This window comes from Penicillium argentinense (assembly GCF_028826775.1).
Source record: "Penicillium argentinense strain IBT 30761 chromosome Unknown utg000005l_segment0_segment0, whole genome shotgun sequence".
Lineage (NCBI taxonomy): Eukaryota > Fungi > Ascomycota > Eurotiomycetes > Eurotiales > Aspergillaceae > Penicillium > Penicillium argentinense.
The window spans coordinates 3,038,523-3,063,822 of NW_026622664.1; the positions used below are offsets into that span (position 1 = coordinate 3,038,523).

The window sequence follows — 25,300 nt, forward strand, 5'->3', positions numbered from 1 at the left end:
TAGAGGATTGAGCAGCCCCAATATGCCACATTTTTCAGTCTGGCTCTCTGTCTGTATACTATACTTACGAAACATATTCGATGAGATCAATTGAAGCTTTTAAAAACAATAAATAATGTCATGATCGCCCGAGGTAATTTGCATGACGAAATAGCCATAAAGGGGAGGAGCTAACCCAAGTGGGCCAAGCTAGCCCGCTGCTGGTCGTCGTGTTAGGGGGCTCTTTCTGTCTCACTCCTTCTGTCTCTCTCGCCCTTCGTCGTGCTGCGCACTTGTCCCTGTATGTGAGGTTGTTTGTTGTTGTGTTCGCGTTGAGTCGAGCCGTGTCATGTTCTGGTGCTGACAGCCACAGCTTTCTTTCCTCCGCGACCTGTCGCCCCCGTTCGCTCCTCTTTTCGTCTCGGCTCAGCCTCGTGCCCCCCGACTCCTCGAGGCTCGTCTCTCCTTCGACCCTTTTTCGATTTCGCGTCGATTCGCCTTATCGCTGGTCTACACCGGACCGACAATCTGTGAACGTCCGTCTTTTGCGCGCACCCGAGCTGGATATCTCGACGAATTTCTCCGATCTCAACTCGTCTCTTCACGACTCCACATTCCCGAATTTCTCACGGAGAACTAGCAGCTTCCAGTAGCAAGTCGCCCCGACACATTGAGACATTCCACCCATTCGCCAATCCGAGAAAAGAATCACTCCGTACACTCTCACAATCACGGACGCTCCCGAATGCCGACACGCTGTTAAACCACACCCGGCCGCGATGAGATAGTGCTCTGGCAGTCACCGTTCATTCTCTACGCATCGGCCCGATTTCTTCTGCCGGCTGGCTACCCGCAATTTTCCTGTTGGTCTGGTATCATCTTTCTATTCTTTCGCACTCGCATTCGACATGACCGTCCCTGAACCCCCCTACAAGCTCGAGGGTCATTGCTCCGTCATCTACAGCAATACCCTCTACGCCTTCTCGAAAAAAGGCCTCCTATCAATTCCGCTTTCCCAGAATGGCACCTGGTCCGAATTGTCCGAAGGCAGCACGCCCGTATCCGACGCAGTCTGCGTGCTGGGAGGAATTGAGGGTAACGAAGATGAAAAAGCCCTCTACGTGGTCGGCGGGACCGGCGACGACCAAGATTACCCCGGACTCCAACGGTACTCCTTCAAGGACAACAGGTGGGACATCCTCGGATCTGCACGAACCGACTTCTCGGACCGTACCGGACACGGCGCTGCCTACCTGAGTTCCTCTGCTTCGATTGTTGTCTACTCGGGCAGCCAGACTGGCGACACCACTCCCTCTTCGCAAAGCTGGTCTATCTCGGCAAAGTCTCCGTACGACTCCTCTTCGGTGCTCAGCCAAGGAGCACCGCCAGCTTATCAGCCCATGCTGTTGTCCTGGAACTCTTCAGATGTCGCCATGATCGGTGGCCAGCAGCAGAACGGCATTGTTTATGTTTATGGTGATGGCGACTCAGGCTGGGCTGAGTCTGGTGCAAGTCTGCCAAGTTCACTGGACTCATCGGTCCAAGTTGCTTTGATGGACGACGGCTCAGATGGCAAAATTTTGCTGACGTTTAATATGGATGGCTCTTCTTCAGTGACGAGCTATGCTCTAGTCAACGATAATGGGGAGGTACAGTCGCCGGCCTCTGAGCTGGGTTCTTCCAAGAAGCGCAGTCTGAGCGATTATCCCACATATGGTGACAAATTTGCTCCGACACAGAAATGGTCAGACTACTCTGTTGCCTCGCAGCAGGGAATCGCTGTACTCTCTGGCGGTGGTGGTGATAATTCATTGGCCATCTTTAACCAGACTTCCAATAGCTGGGCCAACGCCACCGAGCTGTTCTATGGCAAGCCTAGCCAACATATGTTGAAAACACATACCACCACATCATCGACTTCGTCAAGCACACCAACTCCCACCGCGACATCGTCCATCTCCGCCTCGGCCACAACCACCAGCACTTCCACCTCCACTCCTGCCCCGGCTGCTGGTGGAAGCTCGCACGCTGGTTTGAAAACCATCCTCGGTGCGACTCTCGGCAGTGTGTGCGGTGTGGCCCTCATCCTTCTCCTTCTGCTCTTCTTCCTCCGCCGCAAGAAGCAACAGCAAGCCCAGAACGGCAAGTTGGGTGGCAATGATAGCAAGGACCGGCTGAGCTTCCAAGACCAGGGGATAGAACCCCTTGCCAATGGTGCTTACCCGATGGCCAAGAGTCCGGTCCCCGTCGCTTCCATCTCGAACGATTCACTTGCTATCATGTCTGGTCACGTCAGTGGGGAGAAGACCCTCAAGCCGCCCCCGGGCAACGCTGGCTATGGCCTGTCCAACCGCCCACGCGATAGCAGCCCGCTCTCTCCCATTCCATCCAGCGGCCTGGCGCCCTCGAGCATGTACTCTCAAGAGCCCGAAGGCGCAGCCATCGTTGCCGGTGGTGCGGCCGGAGCTGCAGCCGCCAGCTCCAACAAGGCCGGTGACCGCACCACCGACGAAGGATGGGGCAAATACTTCGAAGACAGCAACAGCACCTCAAATCTGGGCGGCATGCCTGCCGACCGCTCGACCGTCAGCTCCGTCTACACAAAATCCGACTACCGCGGAAGCGCCTGGCCCATGGCTAACCTCACCCCCGTGAACTTCGGCCTCCTTGACCAACCAAAGCCCTTAGGCCAAGTGTACAGCGGCAGCCCGACGACCGAGAACCCTCCCTCCTCCGACCGGAGCCTCGCCATCCCCGAAGCCCAATCAGCACGCATCTCGAGCGCAGACTCAATCAGTCTCGCCTCAGATGATGACCCCCACGACACAGCCTGGACAGGCGCACACAAACAGAGCTGGCTGGGCCGTCCACCCAGCAGCAACTATAGCACTAGCTTCTACAACTCTAGCACACGAGACCTGCAAAATACGAATTCAGGCTACTTTCCCGATATGAGTCGGCAGTCTCATGGTCGGCGGTCGAGCGTGGTAATACCAGACGACATCGACGAGCTCCGAGCCGGTCGCGATCATAATGTTAATTCAGATATGAGCTGGCTTAATATCCACGCTGATCGCTGATCCGAACCAACCTCAGCTGGCCAGCACACCCGTTGGTCTATCCAGGAAACACTCAACCTTCCCTTCCTCTTTCTCTACCTGTCACCCTCACTCTATCCATCGATAGACCCTCTCCTATCTCATACTTTACTGCATGGCGTCCTAGGCGTCCTTGTAAAAGTTCCCTTGCATTGCATGCAACCCTCTCTTGCATTTGTCTTGTGTGCGCGAGCGGTTCTCTAGCGTTGCCTCACTGTTGATTCCTGTCAGTTGAATCTGATACATTTTTGTGTTTCCTCTCTCTCTCTCTCTCTCTCTCATATCTCAATTTCTCAGTAACGTTGAAGTTTTCGTGCTGATTCCTTTCAATTGTCACCGTGCTGATTGCTGGCTTTTGGCCGAGGTCTCTGTATATATGAAATTTATTGGTGCCTGGGTGCCGATTTGACTCCCACTTTTTTGATGAATGTAGTACACCAGTAAGCACAGTGAGATAAGCCATTCACGTAGTCTCTTCCAACTCATCATCCGTAGCATGAACAAGAGCGCCGGATATCAGACCTAAGACAATCCCGAATTTCGTCCCATCTCATCCTTGTTCTCCGGGTAGTCACTCGCAAATAACCCTCAAGCGTATCAGATAGACGTAGCACTAGCCATCTCGGGAAAGGTTTCCAGGCCACTGGGACTCGTGTTGGAGTAATTGGTGGACCGATAGAAATAGCGCATAGTTGGTATCGGCGCCGAGCTTCTTCGTGGCTGGCTGACATGATCGGGTTGCCGCTTCCGTAACATCTGTGTAGTCAGAGCAGCTTCCAAGAGTCGCGGTTTCGGAGGATTCACACCTGAATGTGGAGCGCCGCGGCTCCAGGGAATCATTCCTTCATGCTGGGCTCTGTAGCGTGGCAATCTGCATCATGGAGTCGAGTGTTGACACTATGATATCAGTATCAAACTGGATATTCAACCAAGGAGAGTATTTCTGGACTCGTTGAATGATCGTTGAATGAAGGCTGCTTAAGTCAAGGTCATTCAGTGACCTGAGGGGAAGGTAAGAATTTGCTGAGATAATGATTAAGTGTAATCGATCAAATCATCAACATAACGCCCGTTATCGGTAATGGAGGTCTTCGCCAGAGGGCTTCCAAAACACCATAGGGACTGCTTTGGTAATGAAAGACTACCCACAGTATGCCGCCACACTGGTGCAAGGTCGAAGCGGTAGCCACATCTATGGGAATGAAAAAATGGGGAGAGATACCATTATTATCCACGAGGGCTGATCAAAAGCAAAAACGCCGTTGAATGTATTTCTAAAAAATGGCAAAAAAGTCCCAGTTTGCAGAAATCAAATGCCGAATGGTGGATATCATCTATTAACACACAATGTGAATCTCCAGTAGAGTACTCAGTAAAGCTTCGCGAGGAACGATCGTCCCTTGGAAACGCGCCGGAATTCATCGACAGCGGGACTAACCGGCTTCAGCGAGCCATCATCCATATCCATAGGCTCCATGCCACGGTAGCCAGTAGACCTCCCATTATCAAACGCCAGCCGGCCATCCGATTTAGCACGAATGTAGTAATGCGCATCATCCTCCTCCATCCCAATGAACCAGCGCTCCTTCAGCTGTCGTCCGACAGGCCCACCGCCGCAAGCACCCTGCAGCCGCGAACTATGCGGGCTGTTCATGGCTAGCGCGAAGAGATTCTGCGGCTCGGTGAAGTCGGTAATCTGGTGCCCGCGCGCTTCAAGAATCACGAAGCCGAAACATATGAAGCTGGTGATGAAGCAGAATGTGAGAATGACGTAGAATACGCCTTGCCATTTTTCTGTCCCTCCTGAGGCGTAGCCGACTGCTTGGAGGGATGCGCGGAAATATTGGTACACGGGTTCGGAGAGGACGTCGCCGTCTCCGCTGTAGTTCCAGCCTGGTACATATGGGGCGTCTTTGGAGCTGAGGATTAGGGTGCTGCCGGCCATTACAGCTAATGCCTCGCCGATGGAGGGAAGGGTTGGGTCGAGGGAGTATGTTCCGGTTGAGGAGTCGTAGGCGGGCATCATTTGCATCAGGAGGCGTGCGTTACTCGCGGAGCCGTTTGTGATTCCTGCGTTCAGACTCAGGGAGCCGGCCCATTCGGATGCAATGTTTTTGTAGTCGGCTGACCAGAGTCCTTCAGGGAAGTTTTGATGATCACGGTCGTATTGGAAGGGGTTGGTGGAGTTTTCGCAATTTGTGTTGAGGGAGGCGCCGCTAGACGCGGCACTGTAGCGGGTGGAACAGACGCCGGTCTGTTTGGCGCGGATTGAGCACATCACGTAGGGTGGATGGGATACGCTCGGTTTGCCCAGCAGGTATACTGCATCTGTGGGCCAGCGGCCGGTTGTATTAAGGATGGTGTTGTAGGTTTGTGGATAAGTGCCAAAGACCGGAGGGCGTTGGCCGTATTCCTCGCCGAAGCCGAAAACATCGTCGACGACTGTACTGTTCATCCAGGAGGGCCAGACCGGGATGTTGGAAGGTGGGTCGGCGCTGAAGCTTGTTGCGTCGAAGTCTGCTTCTGGCCATGACGAGTAGACTAGGGGAGATAGTTCGGACTTGTTCATTCCCACGCATAGCACATTCACAGCTGGAGATGGGACGGACGCCTCCAGGTTATACTTGCCCTCTCCAGATGCATCTTGTGGCTGTCGAATGCCATTCTTGCCGTCCATCGCTGCACCGGGAATACCGCCATGAGGCATTGCCATGGTGATATTGTTGATCATGCGTTTGTGCTTCTTTGAGAGCTCGGTCGCGTCTTTGATTTCAATCCAGCTGCCTGTGACGGTTGTGTTGTCCCAAATCGAACCACTGGGGTCTGGGCGGGTGTGAAGATTATCCGTGGTCTCATTGTCGCCCACCACAAGATTGGCCCAGTTGCTGATCCACTGTTGGTAGTTATGGTAAGCCGATCCCACATGCTCAATTTGCAGACATGTTGTATTGCGAGCCTCAGGGTCCTCCGCGACGGTCACGGGAGTCTGACAGTGAGCGGCGAGATAATTGGTGTTGGCAAAGCTAGCATGCACTTTTCCTGCTAGTGTTGTTTCTTCCCGCGGTCCCATGGAAAGCGTTGGTGATACTGGAAGAGAGAGAATTAGTCGTAAATCAAAGATAATCGTCGTGTACATGTCGTCCCTACCCAAGGCCTCCGCGGCGGTGGTGTACAGCATCGCTACAAAGGTAGCGACCAATGCAATCGATCCCAGAATAGTGAGTGCGGAATACCGCAGATTCTCCCAGTGCACAATCATCGACCCAGGCTGCATAATCCACGCTCGCATGCTCATGTCCGCGATACTGATTCCCCGAGAATCCTTCGTCAAAGCCCGACGACTCAACACCTGACCGAGAAACGCGACGCAGATGGTGACATAGGCCAATTCGATTGTTTTCGCGAAGAAGGCGCACAAAAGGCTCGCGGTGGACGGGGCGAGCGCCTGCTGATCGTTAATAATTCCCCATCGCGGTTTCCGAATCGCAACCGCAAGGTAGATACCCGAGAAGACCGTCGCATAGAAGGCAAGTACGAGAATTGTGATTGGAACCCAAGACAGTCGGCGCTGGAGGACTGCTTTGCGACTCGGGCAGTTTGGCGAATGCGGAATGGCGGGCGTTTCTGGCGTCTTCAAGAAACCTGGTGTATCTGCTTGACTTGTCGCGCTCGAGACCGATGTTCGCCTGGATTTGCCCGCGGGGAGTGTTTCGCCAGACGGATTGGTGATTCCTAGACCGACGTCGCGGAAGACTTCGTCGGAGAAGGGCAATGGGTTCTGGGAGGGCATGCGGTGGTAGTCGACATCAGGCGATGAGGAGCGCCGCAGCGGATTCCACGAGCGCGCGGGGCGCGCGTTGACGAGGTCCTCCTCTTGCAGCAGCGAGTGCTCCGGTTCTCGCGACTCGGCCATCCTGGCGCGATGACATGAGGATGAAGTGAAGCTTCAACAGAGCGGCCAGGAACAGCGAAAAGCCACAAGGCTTGCAGCGAGATCTCGAGCAAGCAGAGGAAAAATAGGCTCGGGATCGGAGAAAGAGTCAAGGCTCGCAGTTAAGGCTCTCCTCGTGCTTATTCTGCGGCTGATTTCTATCGGGGCTGAGGGCCCAATCTCTCTGCGCATCGCAACCCACTTGGGCGGCGCTAGCGACTAGCATCCAAGGTGAGCCGACCCTCATTTGTCTCTTCAGGCCACCCGGTGGACCTCCAAGGGCCTAAATGGGCTTTAAGGGGATCACTTCTCCACTATTTGGTGGCCCATTGGAGTGCTGCCAACGGTTTGGTCCAGGGTCCGGCCCTGTTTTGGGTGCGCTCGAGCTGGGGCGGGCGTGGCTGTCCAGGGGTGGTTGAGCCGATTGGGATATCAATGCGAAGATCGGGCTGGCAGCCTCGTATCGCGCGAAAACGGAGCGTTCATGCGTATCACGCAAACTTGGCGCTGTTGGGGATGGGAGGTGGAGTGGGGCGGAAAGATTTGCACAAGGCTCCACGTACAGCCTGCTTTTCCCTATGCCTTCAGGGGCCACTTCATACTTCGGGAGAGTACAATGCAGCTCAAGGATAGGTTGCCGATAAGTTTAATTCGATGGCAGGATATACTCATATGGCGTAGGACATTACTATTATATTCGAGCAGTTTCTGCTGGGAAATTTCATACTAGGAGGACCCTGTGACCCAAGCATCTCAAGCAGCTAGCAACGTCCCAGGTATAGCCATCATCAGGCTGCTGCCCCCACACTTTTTGGATGATTTCCAAAGCCTCGCGCACACTCCTCAGAGCCCCAAGGGCACCAGTCTTGCTCAAGATGGAGAGGAGCTTTGTCCGCTGTTCTTCCCTAGCAAGACATCCAGTCACACAGATAGGCCAGACAAGAGTTCGAAGCTGGGCAGGCGATGTGATCCTATCTAAGTGTTTCAATGTTTCTTCAACACAGTTGGAGATCTGGCTTTCTCTCGCCCACCAGCCATGGAAGACACTCAAAGTATACACGCGAGCCGCCTGAGCCCAGACACTTGTGATAGTATAACGCGTTTCTGATGAACACCAACGTAGACCGTACGTGCAGTCGGAGTTGCGCAGAATGTATTCAAGTGGTCGTGTTGATTTGATGTCGGCGGGTGAAGAGGATTCATACTGCTGGTGTAGATAAAGGCGTTTCATGCCTTCTTGCCACCGGACCTCGATTGTGTGCACATCTATGTGGGGGATTAGATCGAAGCTGGATTCTCTACCGGTCCTCTCATTCTCTTTTTCCCATGCATCGAAAGCAGCTACCTCGCCGATGACCAAGAACACCCAATCTTGACAGCCTGTGATTTCTTCAAGGCGCCGCGGGGGATCCGCCTTTGGCGAACTGGTCTGAAGATCATGAAGCAACGGTAGTAATTCGGACGGTTTCTCGAGGCATGTGCTGGCGATAATGTCGTCCATAATGAGCAGCGAAGAGAAAAAGGAGAAGGCTCCCCTTTCCACGACAGGTGTTATGAACGGAGCCCCGCCAACCAGATCTTTCATAATGACCTCTATCCCTTGACCTGACATCACGCTGCTTTGGCCGTGATGCTTCAACATCTGCTGAAAAAGAGCAACTGCTGCCTTCAAATGGACCTGCCACTGACACGATGTGAAGATTTCAGGCGCAATATGGAGAAGTTGTACAATAGTCGCCAGGAGATTCACGCCATCTCGGAGCGATGTGTCTGTTCCTCGGCTTTGCCAAATGGCAACGTCATGCTGGACATTATTCAGAGCAAGCTCGATCTGGTTGCGCACTTCCTCCCAGGTCTTGGTGGAGCATTTGTCGTGGTCGAGTCCTGGGACAACTGGGACTATTGAAAAGAAATAGGAGGTTAAGCTGATTATGCTATTGCCGAACCCGCTATTCGTTGTAGCCAGTATGGGAAGCCAGGACCGACCACCCTCGAGTATGGAAGGATTGTAGAATGGAAACAAGGCTGGGAAAACATAATCCATATACCCCATCAGGAGCCCCATGTTTATGTCACTCCGAGTGGACATTGATGAAGCGCTAGATGGACACGAAAGGTGGGTCGAATCATCGGTGGCAGGAGTGGAGTGCGATCTCTCCGGGTGGCTCGCGGGAGTTTCTGTAAATTGTTGCAGGGGCAATGGTCTCCTGGTCGTATCGAGCTTTTTTCTATAAAAGAAATCATAGGAGCGCAGTCGACTAAGCCTGGAAGTGGGCTCGTCCGGACTAACTGCGATGGTTTGAGCGATGTCCTCCATGAGAGTAATGCCGCGCCGGCGCCTCGCGCTTTGTTTGACTTCGGTCTTGATTTGCCGAGACATTTCTCGCTGCTGTGGACCGTTGTCAATCCAGTCTGGCTTTTGGTCACTGTAGTAGCAGTTGATTTCTAGTGCTGAACAAGGGCCACATGTGGGAAGCACTGCGTCACACCTTTTGTGACGGAGGCGACATGTCCAGCAGGAACGCTTTCTCGTCTGCTTTTCGGTCAACATGTCATTGGACCTGTACTGAGATAGAGCTAATGGTCTAGCAAGCCAGCTAGCTGTTCAAGATTTGCCGCGGACCGTGAGTAGGAGGTGGTTGGAGATATTTTGTTTTTCCCATGTAGATAGAGGCGCGCGCGGTGGCAATCCCGCGCGGAGTCGGATCGGCGCGGGAACTGCGCGCTAACCACCTTCATCCCTTCTTTCTCCATACCTTCTTCGACTAACCTGAGGATATGTCAGATCCATAAAAAGGCCGATGTGAAGCAGAATCTATCGCTTTGGGGTGATGCCTGCATAGACAGAACTACCACACGAGCGGACTCTGACGGGCGCAGTGGGGCGATAATAGAGCGCCCGCCACCTGATGTGTTATAAAGACGCAGGAGAGAATCCTCAGCTTGACAGCTCTCATACGAATAATCAATGATTCAGGAAATCCATCAAAGCGAAATGGCATCCAATTCCCAACCGAATTCTTGTTCTTGGAGTCAATGGTCCTGCAGGGATATGTCTCATCCGAGAACTAATTTCGTCTCAACGCCGAATCGTGGTCTACGCCCGGAGCCCTGACAAAATACCAGATGACGTTGCTTCCCACGAGTTTCTGACGGTACGTGGCTAGCACTTTGGATCTCAAAGTTATCTGGGTCTTACTGCGCAATGCTGACAACTGACAATACGTAGATCATGAAAGGCGAAATGTCAGATCAGACGTCCCTCAAAAATGCCATGGCCCCTTGCGGTGTTGTGTTATCTCTCCTCGGACCAAGTCTCGAAAACAATAATATCGATCCATTCCACTTCGCCGACTACTACAAGAATGCTATATTTCCTGCGATGGCAAACTTGGAATCCGAAGAATAACCGCCATGGGGACTATCTCTATATCCCGTCCAGACGACTGCTTCTCAGTGTTCAAGCTGATGGTGCACGTGCTCATGTGCCTTTTCGCGTCTGCGATCTACGCCAATATGCATAATTTGTCAGCTGCTTTCCAGGAGGAAGGGCAGGGTTTGGACTGGACTGTCTTTCGCCTCGCTGCTATCTCGGGTGAGTCTGATGAGATCAGCTGGAAGCGTGATAGAGAGACTGGTTCAGTATATGCTGGGGAGCTGGGAGGGGGTAGATGGACGACATCCATAACGCGAGCTCAGTTGGCAAGGTGGATTGTCGAGAATATCGAATCTAGGGAATGGTACGAGAGTATGCCGGCATTGAGTACGTTTTCAGGATAGGGGCTAGCTACGTCCAGGGACAACATCGGTATATCCAAATGAAGCAGAGATTTGTCGAAAAAAAAAATGCAATACCCCGGACCAGGGTCAGCTTGTATGCACTTGATGCTGCACCAAAATCATACGAACTCACTTCCAACACCGTCGTCGTTAGGCAGACTCAACAGTGCATAGGGCGAGCAAAAAATGGCAAGTGACAAACGAATGCAGCAAGAATTTTGCTAGGGCCTGTGATATGATAGGGAAAAATGAGCCCTGTCGGTGTTCGAACATACCGGATTGATCTATTCACTGCGGTGATCTGCAGCGTCGGAGAGGAGGTGGGGGACGGTAGGAATCTCGGCTCCTGACCGAGGGAGATCTGACGCGACCATGTTTCGCGAGAACTACTCGAGCTTATTCACAAGTTTCTTAAATGTCAATTGACATAAATACAGTTGTGCAATTGCGATTTCATAGCCAAATCCTCTCACGAAAATGACAACAAAACAGCCGACGAAGCCGGAATCTCAACCGAGACCACTCCATCGCGTACCTCCAAGACCTCCTTCTCATGATTCACAGTAACCGGCTTCCCATGCTTCAGTTCATAATCATAAGAGACACCTCCAAATGTAACATTCGTTGTCGAATCGCTGCCCGGTGCAATTAAGCGCTCAACCCTGATATGACGATGGTGACCGGAACCTTGAACCGATACTCCTTGCAAGGACGACCCCTAGAGCTAGCATTGAACGCTTGCAGATTCACAGCCACAATCTTTCCGGGACTTTCTGCATCATAAATCGCATACGCGGCCTCTGTATCCTCCTTCAGGGGGATATTCATCACTCGAACATGCTCCGAATCGCCCAGTGCCGCGGCAACCATGACTTGTCCGTAATAGGGAGGCTTGGTGGCCGGAGCCTCGCCTTTGCTTAAGATAGGCTGCCATGATGCGTAGCGGTAGTTGAGACCCTGATGCAGGTGTAGGCGTTTGATGTTCTGTCGGTCGTTAGTATCCATGTCCGTACGGGGTGTAGTAAGGGTTCCTTACATGTGCCGCGGCCCAGAGGGAAAAATCGACCATCCATAGTGCATCACCGAAAACGTTTGTCTCGCCGGTGCGGCCTTGTCCCGCGATCGAGTTCATTTCGCCGAGGGTGAAGGGGTGGCCCAGGTATGCGAGGTTCTCGGAGCGCTTGATTTGGTAGGATAGGTTCTCCACGATCTTAGTGTGGTTCATGAGGTTCTCTGGTTGTGTTAGTGCTGTGTCTCGTACGCAATTGTGAGAGGTCTTACTCTGAAGGTTGAATGTGCCATTGCTTGCAGGATCATAGTTGACGCCCATGTAACTGTCAGATAAAATGGTTAGCTATTAACTTCCGACGAACACTGCAAATGACTTGCTTGTGAAATGAGAGCTCCTTTGTCAAATTTTTCTGATCATATCCCAGATGATAGAGCCCCTCAGCAGTCCACCCTTTCGTATCCACAAAAGTCAACAGCACAAAGCTCGGCGCCATAAACCCCGGGAACGGACCCGGGCAAGCATTCTGCACCGCCGCCTTGACGATAGAAGACTTATGATTCCATTCTTGTGCATAATCCAGCATCGAATAATTACCAGCTCTATACTCGCCCGGAACAAAGTTCCATTCATTGCCCAACTCGAACAGGTGCAGCTGCGGTCCGATTGCCGTGCATGCTTCCGCGGCAGCATCTTGGAGCTGTTCCATCGATCGATTCTGGTTCATGTTCAGCCCATGTAGAAACTTGATTGGGCCGAGGGTGTGGTAGGACTCGAAGAAGGTGGGTCCGTAGTTGATTTGGATGGGTTGGTCGTCATCTGGGTGCTCGTAGATGAGTTTGATGTTTTCTTCTTGGTCAGGGAAATAGTCGGAATGATCCCTGTTTAAAGAAAGTCAGTGAGTAAAGCATTCTCTTTTTGACTTTGCATCTTGATGGTGGCGCAGTACTGGGAAGTTCCTCCGACTCGGACAAGTGGATATACCCCGGTGATATCCTTGAAGTTCTGCAGCAGGTTCTTGGTAAACCTGTTAGGGTGCGATTTGTTTCCAGCATAATCCGGGAAAAAGGCAAATTCAATAGAAAATGAATGAAAATCTTTGGGGACTACTGCCGTATTTGCCTTGGGTGATGGTATGGCTATCGGATGGGGTTGACCGTTGCTGCGTCCAAGGAGTAAGACCACTCCTATCCAGGGGAGGAAAGACAGCATGTTGATTGAAACTTGAGAGTAACTTGGGGTCCTGTTCTTCGTGGTCACGGTGGTAGAAACGTCCAAAACAGCTCTATTTATATCTTTCCAGCCGGCTACTAAACATCATCGGTCTTTGAATCCAAGCCCCAAAAAGTGTAGGCCTTCTTGGCTTAGATTCAGGTATCCTTGGGTCGTCCCTTGCAGGGAATTCCATGTCCACTTCAATAATTCTGTCATTTTTGCAGTTGCCTGATATGAAGTCATCAGAAATTAATTGATGACTGGATACTTATGAAGAAAGTGTTTTCATTGCGATCATCACTTGTGGAGAACCACACACAGCCCTTCTCGAAAAATGTCTTCAAATATGCCTTCATCAAAATTGGAGCATACGCAATATACCTCACAGAACCGGAGCAGAGCTCCTATAGCCGACATTCAGATGCCGATTGCCACGAACGGGGTGAGGTCCCTGCAGAATGTAGTATGTCGACTCCATTGATCCCCAGGCACACACCTCCACATCCCGCCATGACCTCCAGCTTCTCCGTCCTGTACCCCATAACGCACCCCACAAAATTGCCGAATATTCGACCCACGTGGAGAGCTCATTCTAGCTCGACGATCTGGAGAGATTTCAAGGTAGTTTAAACTTTCTCCGCGGAACGTTTCCGTCTTCATACCCCAACATCTCGCGGACGACTTGCCGTGTAGGTTGTTGTCTTATGTGGCTGCGTGCAGTGTCGGCAGCCAAGACAAGACATCGTATTTGTAGTGCTTTCAGCTGAATACGGGTTCCTGGGTGATTGAGAAGTGGATCGAGCGTCCTGGTTCGATAAGTTTGTATGATAAAATCGTTTCTTCATTATCTATACTCGCAAGCCGTCTTTGTAGTATTTCAAACATCCAATGCCAAATTTTCGCGCTCATAAACATAAGCTTCACCACCCTGGATTATCTCATCGAAGCGCCGGCTAATCCGACTATAGTTCTGGCCATACCGACCGAGCTCACGTAGTCGAATCGCAACCCAATCCTGGTATATCCGGTCAGGCGTCGCAATTCCAGCAAGGAAAAGTGGCCAAGCAATTCGCACCATTAAACGGGGTCGACTACGGTGCAGCTTTAAGCTGAGTTCGAGAACCTGGGATACTGCCGAGTGAAGGGAGATGAGGTTGACGCGGGCTGCTGTGGCGGGGGCTTTGTTGAGGATATCTTGGAAGCAGAGGTGGAAGAAGACGATCGTGCTGTAGAATGTAATGGCGGACCAGTAGACGGTTTCCATCACTCTGCGATCGCCGACGGCCTCGCAGGATGGCGCTGCTCGGGCGGTTGTGAGGACTGTATCGTATTCCTGGAGCCGATGTGTTAGAAAAAGTCATATGGTCAATTTGATACTGTCGAGGTAGGGTGGACTACCATGGATATTGTGTTGATTTCGTCGATGATTTGCTGATAAGGTGTTTCTTCACCCAGTGTCGTCCCTGCTCCAACCCCTTGCTTGAACAATTCCGTGATCTTGAACTGTGCAACATGGCTTCGGTGATACAGAGTGAGCCCGGGAAGATTCTCCATGTCATCCAATTGGGCCGACATGGGATATTTTTCGCCCCAGAATCTTGCAGGGGACTGCCTGCTTATTCGGTATAGTTCCGACAACGTGAGTCGCGCCGGACTATCGGTTTCCGCCCCCAGGAAAAACTGGTAAATATCGGTATCCAGTTTAGTGGTCGCCGGTCCAAAGAAGAGCGCTGCGGGTGTGAAGAAGTATAAGGTCCACAGAAGGAAGAGAGGAACCGATGTACAGCGAAGTCCATCTAGAGGACTTGAGACTGCAGGAAAGCTGGAACTCTTTTCGGCACTTATTTCGTCTGACGGGGCGGGACGTATATCAACAGGCGGATTAATGGAAGTTTCGTCACCCAGCATGATCGCCGAAGTTGAAGTTGTCCCTGATCCGTGACTGGGGCAACTCCCTGCGGATCCTTGAAGCAAAGGTACGATATGGTTGTGCAGAAGACTCTCGATTCCACGAATGTGGATGTTAATGGCGGCCGCTCCACTACCAAACCGATTTTCGTAGTCGATCATGAGCCACAAAGTGATGAAGATGGCCTCGATCTTCTCTGGCGATTTGACATCTTGTTTCAGAGCATGGCGAAGGCTCGACAAGGCCCGACCGTAGTGTGTGCGGCCATCCAGTTCGCAATTTTCATTGCTTGATGATGGTGTGGACGAGGCCTCTTGGTCATGTAGTCGCGATCGATGAATCTCGCGTGCAGTACTCGCCAGAATCATGCTCATGACCATAGGTTCCTTGACCCCAATTTTGTGGTAAGCATAGGAGACTGTAGACCAGGGCCAATGCTTGCCTAAGATTACGACCAATGTCGAGTTTTGGAGGTATTTGAGACAATCCCGATCAAATGCAGATAGGGTTAGAGAGTTTGCGGCTTGGACCCGATTATCGCAGCTTGCATTTCCAATATCCTGAGCCGGCATCAAGATCGCTTTACGCGATGTGGCTGGCGATTGGATATGTGACTGCTGCAGGGCTGTACCTGCACCACCGCCATGTTGGACTTTTTCGCGGTCCTTGGTCGAAAGTGCAGTGCCTGATGCAGAGTAAGGCTTCGGTTTTCGAGGAATCGGTCCGCCTTTCCACTCGCATCGGATGCGAGCCGACGTGCACCGTTTACATTGCGGCTCTTCCTGGCCATGGACCAGCTGCTTCTCTTCATCACATTTTACCTTGCGAATGCGACACGTTCGACACCCTGCGCAGGTTGGTTATTTTCTCTTAAGAGTGTGACGCAAGGGCCTTGATCGGTGAAACGTGAATCCCTACCTGTCTTAGAACGAGTCTTGCTGGGCTTGTGCATATTAACTGGAAACCGACTTGTACAGCCGTCTCGGGTCCATCTGGTCCCTGGGGATCCCAACTGGGGCAGTGGGAGTCCCTGCAGTTACTAGTCCAGGAATTTGTCATGCGAATACCGACGAGCCTATCGCCAGAGACCGGGTTGCTCGTCTGAAGAGAGATGTAGAGGGGAAAAGTGGAGGCCGGGGAAGGTGCGGCCTTATCTGCCGAGCGGAGACTGCTTGCACTAACAATCTGCCGACTGCGCGGTGCCGATTGGCTGCGTCGGCAAGCTCCGCCTAGCCGCATTAAGCAGCACGATGCGGCCTCGTCTTCACTTAGTCCTTGCGATACAATGACTGGTACTTCCATGGAACGGAGAAGGGATCGGAACACCGTCAACGCCGATACGAAAGTCCTATATAATCGCCCGAAGTGCACCCGCGATAGCACCCGCTGAGCATCTCGCATCCCTGTTGGTCCAATACCCGAACTAAATATGCATGTCCCCGAATCCCAGCGACCGTTCCTCGATAACGTGCAGGAGGTTCTTCGTCGGTATGATACACAGCTGAAAGATATCAATTATAAAGTCGGTGGCTGTGCTATTTGAGTTCATGGTATTGGCGGTCGTTAACGTATTTCCAGATCTGGTCTAACCCTGAGCTTGCATATGAAGAGTACCAAGCCCATGATCATATCTGCGACCTTTTTGACAGCCTCAAGTCAAATGGGTATGCAGTTCGTCGTAAGGTGCATGGAATCAATACTGCTCTCGAGATAGAGTATACCTACGGCAGCGGGGGTCGAGTGATTGCGTTTAATGCCGAATACGATGCTCTTCCGGGCATTGGCCATGCCTGCGGACACAATCTGATCGCCACGAGCTCAATCGCAGCTTTTCTCGCTACGTGTGAAGCAATGAAAGTCCAAGCAGAGTCGCATTCGGTATCAGGTTTCACAGTCCGATTGCTCGGAACTCCAGCCGAAGAGTCGGGCGGCGGCAAGGTGAAACTCATCAATGCGGGCGCCTATAAAGATATCGATGCGTGTTTGATGGTCCACCCGGTTCCCATGGCACCAGGAAGCCCAGATCTGCTGAGCATGGCGACAGTGGTTGAAGGGGGGTTCTTAGCAAATGATAAAGTCAAGGTTACTTTCACCGGCAAGCCAGCCCACGCAGCCGCTGCTCCGTGGGAGGGCATTAATGCACTTGATGCGGTGGTTTCGGCCTATGTGAATATATCGATGCTTCGGCAGCAAATCCTGCCCACGCAGAAGATTCACGGGGTAATTGTCAATGGAGGTGATCGGCCAAACGTGATTCCTATGTCCGCCACTGTGGACTATTATATTCGATCTCCTACCATCAAGACTCTGAAGCCATTGACCGAGAAGGTCATCAAGTGCTTCGAAGCAGCTGCGATGGCTACTGGCTGCAAAGTCGAGTTTGACTGGTAAGGAGTACTTGTCCAGGGATCTTATCGGAGTACTACTAACAATTATTGCTAGGGGTATCTCATACGCGGATCTCAAAACCAATCTCCCGATTTGTGAGAGCTATGTCACGGCTATGCGCGCCATGGGCCATCATACCCTGCTCGATAACTCTGAGAAAAAGGGTCCATTAGCCGGAGCATCCACTGATATGGGTTCGTTTCTATTGCCGAATGATTGAGCTACGAGCACTGCTGACGTTAATATAGGCAATGTTTCATACGTTGTGCCTGGATTCCACGGTATCTTCTGTATCCCAGCCGAGGGCGTCAACCACACTCCCCAATTTACCAATGGAGCTGGATCACCCGAGGCGTTTGAGAGAGGAATTGCCTGTGCCGCGGGAATGGCAGTCGTTGCCTGTCAGATCCTAGTGGACGACAAGTTTGCCGAGGCAGTTAGGAAGGATTTCCAACGCGAGTGATAGGCAAGCATAGAAATGATATTGTGTTCTCGACTATTGGTCTCGGGTACAAGATTCGGGTGGAGTGCTCATGTAGGGTAATCCATGGATGGGTAACCTATAACATTTCCCCGCTCCTATTATCTGGGGAAATTTAACCTAAATCTCATCAGCTTCCAATGAGGAAGACCGAAATGCTTTGCTTGGGCCCTTTTCCTTTTGCTGTTTGAACATTTGCCCCCTCGCTACGACTTGAGCACTGCCAAGCCTCGACTAGCTTGCCGACACAACCAATCCTGCTTAAGGAGGATGGTCCCGGGGGTGGCCCACTGTGGCTGCCTTTATCAGGTATTCGAGAATGCGGGGATAGCTTTATCGTTGCGTTGACGCTGTCTTGCTTTCGCTTTCGCCTACGCGCGATAAGTGTGGCTACGAAGAGACATCGACCTACAAACACGGGATATATAAGGTGACTTCACGAGCTCCGGACTGTAAATAAACTCTGAATCATTTTTTCTGTCAATACCCGAATCCATATCCTCCTGCATAATGACCGATCAAACAACAAAAAAGGAAATCCAAGAAAGCAATATAGCGATGGACGAGCAATGTTTCGACAATGGGACAGTTGAGCAGTTGCAGCCTTCATTCGAGTTCTCCCCCTGGCGGAGAAGAAGCTCGTCAGAAAGATCGACTTGACGTGAGTGTTGAAAAAGAAAGAAAGATTCAACACCCAGCAATTTCAAACTCTGATTTATCGCAGCGTCTTGCCCATCATGGTGGTCGCCTACATGATGGCCTTCCTGGACAAACAAACCCTCAACTACACCTCGTTAATGGGCCTTCTGCAAGACCTCCACTTGACAGGGAATCAATACAGTTGGTCCTCAGGGATATTCTACTTCGGCTACTTATTCTTCTCGTGAGTCCCTGGGAGACAAATTCTCCCCAAAGCTGAACTAACAAACGACAACGAAATAGCTACCCAGCCTCCCTTCTGATGGTCAAGTTTCCTTTGGGAAAATACCTCGCCATCAACTTGTGAGTCAGCTCTCCCATCAACCTTAATCAATCTCTGACATTCCCACCTGCAGCATCCTCTGGGCCATCATCCTCGCCTGCCACGCTGCAACCACCAACTTCGCAACGTTGATGGTCACCCGCTTCTTCCTCGGCTGCACCGAAGCAAGCCTATCCCCAGGCTTCACCCTCATCACATCGTTGTGGTACCGCACCTCAGAGCAACCACTACGCGCGGGTATTTGGTTCTGCGGCAACTCACTTTCTCTCATTCTCGGGAACTCGATCGCTGTCGGGATTCTTGGTATCAGGAGTAAACTCGGGGCGTGGCAGGTAAGTATTTACCGGTCCCAAATCGTACCTGCCCCTGTTTTTGGGCATGACTCTCATGGTTTATCATGTGGCAGTGGCTATTCATCATCTTCGGAATCCTGACCTTTCTCTGGGGTATCCTCATGCTCTTCCACCTCCCCGATTCCCCGACTAACGCGAAATTCCTGACCGAGGAGGAAAGAATGATCGCGACCGAGCGATTAAAGGCGAATAACACTGGATTTAAGAATACGCATCTTGATCGGAGTCAGATTATGGAGGTTTTCCGTGATCCGAAGACTTTGTTGTTGGCGATTCTGGTTTTGACGGCTAATATTCCAAATGGGGGGTATACAACTGTGAGTGGACTCCCATAAAGTAATTGCAAGGCATCAGAGTTGACTTCAAAAGTTCAATGGCCTAGTTTTGAAGGGTTTCGGATTCGACACCCGCCATACATTGCTCCTGGGACTTCCTGGTGGCTTCATTGTCTTTCTCTTCGTCTTGAGCGCGTGAGTGGACCTGACAGAATTATAAACGAAGCGATACTGACCAAGGCAGCGGAGCACTCTCATCCAAGTTCAAGAATAGCCGATGCTTGGTGATGATTGGCATGAACATAATCAGGTACGAAACCCCGCATCTGCTTGGGCCATTGAAACTTACTGAGTTGGGTGCAGTATCGTGGGAAGTGTCCTCGTCTACGTCTGCAAATCCACCGGAGCCCGCTACGCCGGCCTTATCCTCATGGGCGTCTACTCAGCTGCGATGCCGATCGCTATCGCTATAATTAGCTCTAATGTGGGTGGTTTCACCAAGAAGGCAACTGTCAGTGCAGTGTTTTTCATTCTATACTGCGTGGGTAATATTATCGGTCCACAGCTTTTCTTTGAGAGTGAAGCTCCTAAGTACCAGGTACGTCCAAACAAAAAAAAGGGGGGGAAATATTTGATCAGCTCTAATTATTTCGCAGAGTGGGTTCCTGGCCATTATCATCTGCTTGGCGATCAATGTCGCTGATAGCGCGGCTCTGCTGTATTATCTTCGGTGGGAGAATATGCGAAGAGATAGGAAGGAGGGAGTTTCTGAGCCCGACGAGTCTCAGGAGAAACAAGGAGTTACGGGTCCGAGAGAGCTATCCGACTCTACAGACCTGAAGAATGATAAGTTCAGATATGTCTACTAGTGCAGATCTAGATGCTGAACCCCGAGCGAAAGTTACATCATCACATGGCTGCTTAATCGCAACAAATACATTGCTTGGAATTCTATTCTATACATCTCACAGAGAAACCTCAACAACAGGCCCCGTATAAATATGACGAGCCCGAACAACATAATACAGCGTAGCGAGGAAGAGGACTCCACCCCAACCCACAACACTATAGTTCATATCCGTCACCGAGGGATTCATAGCCGTGGGCCAGAAACTGAAGAAAATCACAATAATAATATATATCACCGCAAAGGAATTAACCGCGATACCCCAAATGCCGGGTACGTGAAACGGGCCCCAGACCAATTTCTTTCCGGGGAGGTTGATGATTTCATCTTCGTCATCATTATAGCGGGCGACGTCACCCTTGACTCGACGGACGAGCAGAAGAATCGTGACAATTAGGTAAGAAGAGTATAATCCAGACACGGCCATTGAGAGGATATCGTTCAACGCGACCGATGAGCCGATGTTGATGAGTGCGAGGAGCCAGCTGATTGTCGTGGTGAGGAGGACTGAGTACATTGGCAATTGATTCGAGGGTGAGACCTGGAATATCGGTTAGCTTGTCAGTCTCAATTTCAAAGTACAAGGGACATACCCGACTCCACATCCGCCAACCCGGGACACCCCTATCTCGTGCGAATGACCAGAATTGTCGCGAAGTAGCTGCCAATAGTCCCACAACCGAGCAGACGGCGATGATCAAAATGATCGAACACATTGTCAGCGATCCGCTCATTGAGCCAGTTCCCTGATAGAAGACTTCGATGAAAGGGTATCCGGTCGGCGTGTTTAGGGCGTCGTCCATATTGCCGAGACAGAAGAGCATACCAATTAGCATGCCGAAACCGAGACAGCCGTTAATTCCAACGCTCATTAGAAGGGCACGGGGAATGACCATTGTCGCATTGTTGACTTCTTCGGCCATCTATTTCTTGTTAGAGGAGGACTTTATCCGTAGGAAAGGGTCGAGGCATACGTGAACCGCAGCATCACCTCCAGCAAATGCGAACGCGCAGCTAGTCATACCAACGAACCAGGAGAGTCCTTGAGTAGGGAACTCGCCACTGTTCAAGAATTGCAGAAAGACCTCATCTGTGTTCTTGTGCTCTGACATATACGTCAAGGGGATGAGAATTCCAAAGAACCCGATGATGTGAATGACGAGAATGACTGCCTCCAGGCGAGGTAGGAATTTCCCACCGATCAGGTTTGCGAGGAGCGAGACGACCAGTGCGGCCCAGACGATCAAGGTGCCGTGCCAGGCTTCAGCGTTGTAATATTTGTGGGCGAGGATTGCGGTGCCTTGAATCTCTGTCCCGCATAGATAAGACGCAGAAGCGAAAGCTGTCTGCCAGCCCATTACGGCCATCCAGCCTGTGTGTAACCGGTCAGCTAGGTGTCTCGTACATGTAGAAAATGTCGATTTACCTGTTATATAACTGAGGAACTTTTGCTGCTTGATCGGCGCCAGCATGGCACACCAGTGGTATTGTCCTCCAGATGTAGGCGCCCTGTTTTGATAAATTAGACCGGTCTCGATGAACCAAGGTTCGCAACATACATCGATCCCAGCTCTCCCAGCACAACGAAGGTGCAGGCAGTGCCTACCCAAGCAAAGATAAACGCATAGACTGCTCCTCCAGATCCACCACTGTTATCATTTAGAATTATTCGCGGCGACAGGGCGAGGACACAAACTTTTGCAATGGGTTCACGAAAGTACTGTGAGTCTGTTAACTATTGCGATCACAAAGCTGATCCTCAGAAAACTCACCCCAGAAGACCCTCCCACGTCCCCAGAATCGTACAGCTAAACCCCAAAATCGAGAGAATCCCGAAGTTTCGCTGCGAGGAATGTAAGCGATCGGCTCCGCATGATCCCCGTGGTCGCATACCTTAAGAACGGGCTTCTTCCCCAGCCTCTGCAGCTGTCGATTATCTCGATCGGCCGCCGAGTACGCATCGGCCGGGTGCTCGCCCTGCGTCGTGACCGATGCCTTGTTCTTCAACTCGTACGCCACCATTTCGAGTCCGGTGTTGGGGTGGTGTGGGATGAACCAAGGGAGAAAGACAGAAGGGCCGGGTTAAAAAAAGAAAAAAGCGTGCAAGGCAGAGGGGAATGGAATGCGGAAAAGCGGACCCGATATCACCCCTCTTACCAGATGTAACGAAAATTCCATGCGAAGGACTAATGCATTTGGTCCTGCATGTTCAAGGCTTCGCCAGGATGGTCTGATGGCCGTCTCTGCGGCCCACAAGGCGCGATGGCCATGTCGATCCTATACAAGACGCACCTGGGCGAGGCTTGGCGGGGGCCAATGACTGTTGGGAATTCATATGGACGGGTGGGCCGTGAGCTGAGCAGATATTGCTCTAAGGTAATGCGTGCTTGTTAGTGGGCGAGGGAGGATGTTTGGGTGGCCGAAAGTACTGCGGTTGCTGTTCGGTTAAGCTCCCGCCCGCCGACTGAACCAGGGGCCGCATCCTTCGACCCCGTCGCACCTGCACCTACACAAGCCGCTCGCAGGGAAGGCTCTGCACGCTACCGATGCCCTACCCCACGGATTCTTTGGTCATTTTCTGGCCTTCGAGAAAAGGCAAGGCTATCGTATTCTGAATATGTGCAAACCAGCTGGAAACAAGGCAGATATTAGCGAATACAGGGGAAGGGCTGCTATAAGGCACACTCAGCATGAAACGAGGTCGGAATCTTGGAGGGGCGGACGTAGATTAATCGGCCGACGTCCGAAATCCTACCCCGGGAGATGACCCTCCTGGGCGGCGCACAGTTTGTCTGGGCTTTCGGATTGACTGAGGACGACACGGCCCCTGCAGCTGGACCCCATGCCGTCGCACGAGATCGGGTTAGTATAAGGGAGACCGACCGATCACGACTGCGGTGCATGCTGCCGTCTCAATTCTGGCTGTTTGCTTCAATTCCTCGCCACTCGCATCGATGGGCACAAGATTCAAGACCGAATCCAAAGACCCCGAGGTCAATGTGACGACATGGGTTCTGCTGGTCGTGGTCATTCTGAGTGTTTCTGCTCGACTCGGGACGAAGTTCAATTTGTTCCATAAGTTGACAGTGGATGATATTTTAATGGTGGCATCGCTGGTATGATCCTTCCCACTGTGCTTCAAGTTGTTATCAGATCGAAGCTGACTGATATCGAGGTTAGGTGTTTTGTATTGTGCAGAGCATAATCATTTCCATGGCAGTAGCCTCTGGCTATGGCAAGCACTTTCGTGATGTGTCCCCGTCGGAGTTTGACCAGGTGATGAAGGTGTGTACTCGATTTCTTTCAACGAGATTTATTTTTGATCACACGCTCATCCTCATATCTAGTATCTCTACGCAGGCTCGCTTCTCTACCTGATCAGCCTCACCCTCTCCAAACTATCGCTGGCCGTTTTCATCCGCAGTCTGACGCCAACCTCGAAAGATCGTCTGTATGCCCGGATCGTCGAGGGGATGATCTGTGCCTGGGCTCTCGTCACCTTCTTCGGAACAGCATTCCAATGTTCTGCGCCACGGACTTGGGACTTTTGGAATGGAAAATGCTTCAACGAGGTATTTGGATCCGACCATACTTTGTTTGAACTGTATTAATAAATTCCCGACTCGACAGATGGCCTGGCGCTTTTTCGTCTCCGGCTCCAACATCGTCACCGACCTGATCATTTTCTCCCAAGCCATGATCCTGATATACAGTATCCAAACATCCGTGAAAAGACGAATGATCTTCGCAGGCATCTTCATGCCGAGACTCCTGTACGTTTCTAAACTTTACTCGTCTCCCACACTGTACAACCAGTACTAACATAAATACCAGTGTCACAGCAGCAACCATCGGCCAACTCTCTCTCATAAGACGCAGCACCGAATCCGCAGACCCAACCTACGGCCTCTGTGACCTCACTGTCATTGAAGTCATAATCCAATGTCTAAGCATCGTAACTGCATGCTGGGGCCAACTCAAGCCCTTCCTCTCGTGGATGCGAACAAATGGACTCAAGATCGAGGGCGTGGACGATCCCACTAGTTGGAACTACAAGTACAGCCGGTCGCAGACGCAAGGACGCAGTCAACGCGGTCACGACTTCCCGCTGTCTATGCGCGATCAGATTCTTGTTACGCAGGATTGGGAGGTTGATAGTCAGTCGAGTCGGGCGCAAATCATCGAGACCCATCCCTGGTCCACTGATGGGAAAGGATCGCCAGAACGATTGAGTGGGTGATACCCATATTTTGTTACTTTTTAAAAAGTGGTGAAATGTTAATACAAATTAATTTCTTGTTCTTCAGTTCCTCTATCTCTTTCTTCTCTAGACTCTGATTGTTGTACATAGCATACCTCAAGATATAAAGTAACGCGCATCAACCTCATCACAAAGATCCCAAATAGAATCATGATCCACTACATAGTAATAAGACCCGCTATGGAAATGACGCGATCATACGGTCCGTTCACGGCAACCCAAAACGAAAAGTTATGTGCAGCGCAATCTGATCTAATCTCGACCCGGAACAACCAACCAATGACCGCCACCATCCCGATCTGCGGGAAAATCCCGCAAGACATTCTGCGACGCTTGGCAAGTGGAGTGAAGGATTCGGGAGGGGGCGAAATGGCTTGGATCTCTCGACCACCTGCCCAGATTGATTTAGTTCGCTGTGCTAACTTGATCTTGGGGTTTTAGCTTTGCGCGGCCCCTTCCGCCCCCAAAACTTGTGGGTCTTTATTATTCCTGTTGTAGCTTCCTGTGAAACACGTTGGCGGGTGTTCGTGAGTTTATCGAGTTCGTGGTGGATAGGTTCGGGAGTGTTCAATGCTGGTTTATTTGACCATTCGAGAATTAAGATCGTCAATTTGTCGCTGATGTTTTGTTGAATTCACTGTCGTCGAACGATACTTTCAAAATCATCATAGAGTTTTGGAGTCCGAGGAATAAAATAATGCAAGCGTTTCCTGTTTGTCTTCATCGACTCTC

At 51.4% G+C, this 25,300-nt stretch overlaps 10 protein-coding genes across 10 annotated transcripts; 5 read left to right on the forward strand and 5 right to left on the reverse strand.

Moving 5' to 3' along the window:
* Positions 1 to 887: 887 nt before the first annotated feature.
* Positions 888 to 3,059, forward strand: N7532_005924 (uncharacterized protein; the record flags this gene model as incomplete). Its single annotated transcript, XM_056618418.1, has 1 exon — positions 888 to 3,059. One exon carries the CDS (start codon positions 888 to 890, stop codon positions 3,057 to 3,059), a length of 2,172 nt encoding a protein of 723 aa, XP_056474577.1.
* A 1,387-nt stretch (positions 3,060 to 4,446) lies between these two features.
* Positions 4,447 to 6,990, reverse strand: N7532_005925 (uncharacterized protein; the record flags this gene model as incomplete). The annotated part of the gene is made up of 1 exon (XM_056618419.1): positions 4,447 to 6,990. One exon carries the CDS (start codon positions 6,988 to 6,990, stop codon positions 4,447 to 4,449), a length of 2,544 nt encoding a protein of 847 aa, XP_056474578.1.
* Positions 6,991 to 7,729: 739 nt separating this feature from the next.
* Positions 7,730 to 9,097, reverse strand: N7532_005926 (fungal specific transcription factor domain-containing protein; the record flags this gene model as incomplete). The annotated part of the gene is made up of 1 exon (XM_056618420.1): positions 7,730 to 9,097. The coding sequence occupies one exon, from the start codon at positions 9,095 to 9,097 to the stop codon at positions 7,730 to 7,732; it is 1,368 nt and encodes a 455-aa protein (XP_056474579.1).
* A 1,325-nt stretch (positions 9,098 to 10,422) lies between these two features.
* N7532_005927 (uncharacterized protein) lies at positions 10,423 to 10,788 on the forward strand (the record flags this gene model as incomplete). The annotated part of the gene is made up of 1 exon (XM_056618421.1): positions 10,423 to 10,788. The coding sequence occupies one exon, from the start codon at positions 10,423 to 10,425 to the stop codon at positions 10,786 to 10,788; it is 366 nt and encodes a 121-aa protein (XP_056474580.1).
* Positions 10,789 to 11,257: 469 nt separating this feature from the next.
* N7532_005928 (glycosyl hydrolase family 79 C-terminal domain-containing protein) lies at positions 11,258 to 13,009 on the reverse strand (the record flags this gene model as incomplete). The annotated part of the gene is made up of 5 exons (XM_056618422.1): positions 11,258 to 11,506; positions 11,539 to 11,772; positions 11,825 to 12,070; positions 12,174 to 12,678; positions 12,747 to 13,009. 5 exons carry the CDS (start codon positions 13,007 to 13,009, stop codon positions 11,258 to 11,260), a joined length of 1,497 nt encoding a protein of 498 aa, XP_056474581.1.
* Positions 13,010 to 13,889: 880 nt separating this feature from the next.
* On the reverse strand, positions 13,890 to 15,873 carry N7532_005929 (uncharacterized protein; the record flags this gene model as incomplete). The annotated part of the gene is made up of 3 exons (XM_056618423.1): positions 13,890 to 14,345; positions 14,411 to 15,768; positions 15,840 to 15,873. The coding sequence occupies 3 exons, from the start codon at positions 15,871 to 15,873 to the stop codon at positions 13,890 to 13,892; spliced, it is 1,848 nt and encodes a 615-aa protein (XP_056474582.1).
* A 477-nt stretch (positions 15,874 to 16,350) lies between these two features.
* N7532_005930 (M20 family metallopeptidase) lies at positions 16,351 to 17,772 on the forward strand (the record flags this gene model as incomplete). The annotated part of the gene is made up of 4 exons (XM_056618424.1): positions 16,351 to 16,443; positions 16,500 to 17,308; positions 17,364 to 17,503; positions 17,558 to 17,772. 4 exons carry the CDS (start codon positions 16,351 to 16,353, stop codon positions 17,770 to 17,772), a joined length of 1,257 nt encoding a protein of 418 aa, XP_056474583.1.
* A 617-nt stretch (positions 17,773 to 18,389) lies between these two features.
* N7532_005931 (uncharacterized protein) lies at positions 18,390 to 20,269 on the forward strand (the record flags this gene model as incomplete). The annotated part of the gene is made up of 9 exons (XM_056618425.1): positions 18,390 to 18,451; positions 18,515 to 18,673; positions 18,733 to 18,792; positions 18,846 to 19,104; positions 19,179 to 19,442; positions 19,495 to 19,595; positions 19,645 to 19,710; positions 19,764 to 19,998; positions 20,057 to 20,269. Coding segments are annotated over 9 exons (1,419 nt in total), but the record flags the coding sequence as incomplete, so codon positions are not given.
* Positions 20,270 to 20,365: 96 nt separating this feature from the next.
* On the reverse strand, positions 20,366 to 22,329 carry N7532_005932 (uncharacterized protein; the record flags this gene model as incomplete). The annotated part of the gene is made up of 8 exons (XM_056618426.1): positions 20,366 to 20,848; positions 20,901 to 21,230; positions 21,282 to 21,679; positions 21,734 to 21,816; positions 21,867 to 21,956; positions 22,004 to 22,027; positions 22,080 to 22,150; positions 22,201 to 22,329. 8 exons carry the CDS (start codon positions 22,327 to 22,329, stop codon positions 20,366 to 20,368), a joined length of 1,608 nt encoding a protein of 535 aa, XP_056474585.1.
* A 932-nt stretch (positions 22,330 to 23,261) lies between these two features.
* On the forward strand, positions 23,262 to 24,547 carry N7532_005933 (uncharacterized protein; the record flags this gene model as incomplete). The annotated part of the gene is made up of 5 exons (XM_056618427.1): positions 23,262 to 23,423; positions 23,488 to 23,592; positions 23,655 to 23,879; positions 23,938 to 24,080; positions 24,142 to 24,547. 5 exons carry the CDS (start codon positions 23,262 to 23,264, stop codon positions 24,545 to 24,547), a joined length of 1,041 nt encoding a protein of 346 aa, XP_056474586.1.
* Positions 24,548 to 25,300: the final 753 nt, after the last annotated feature.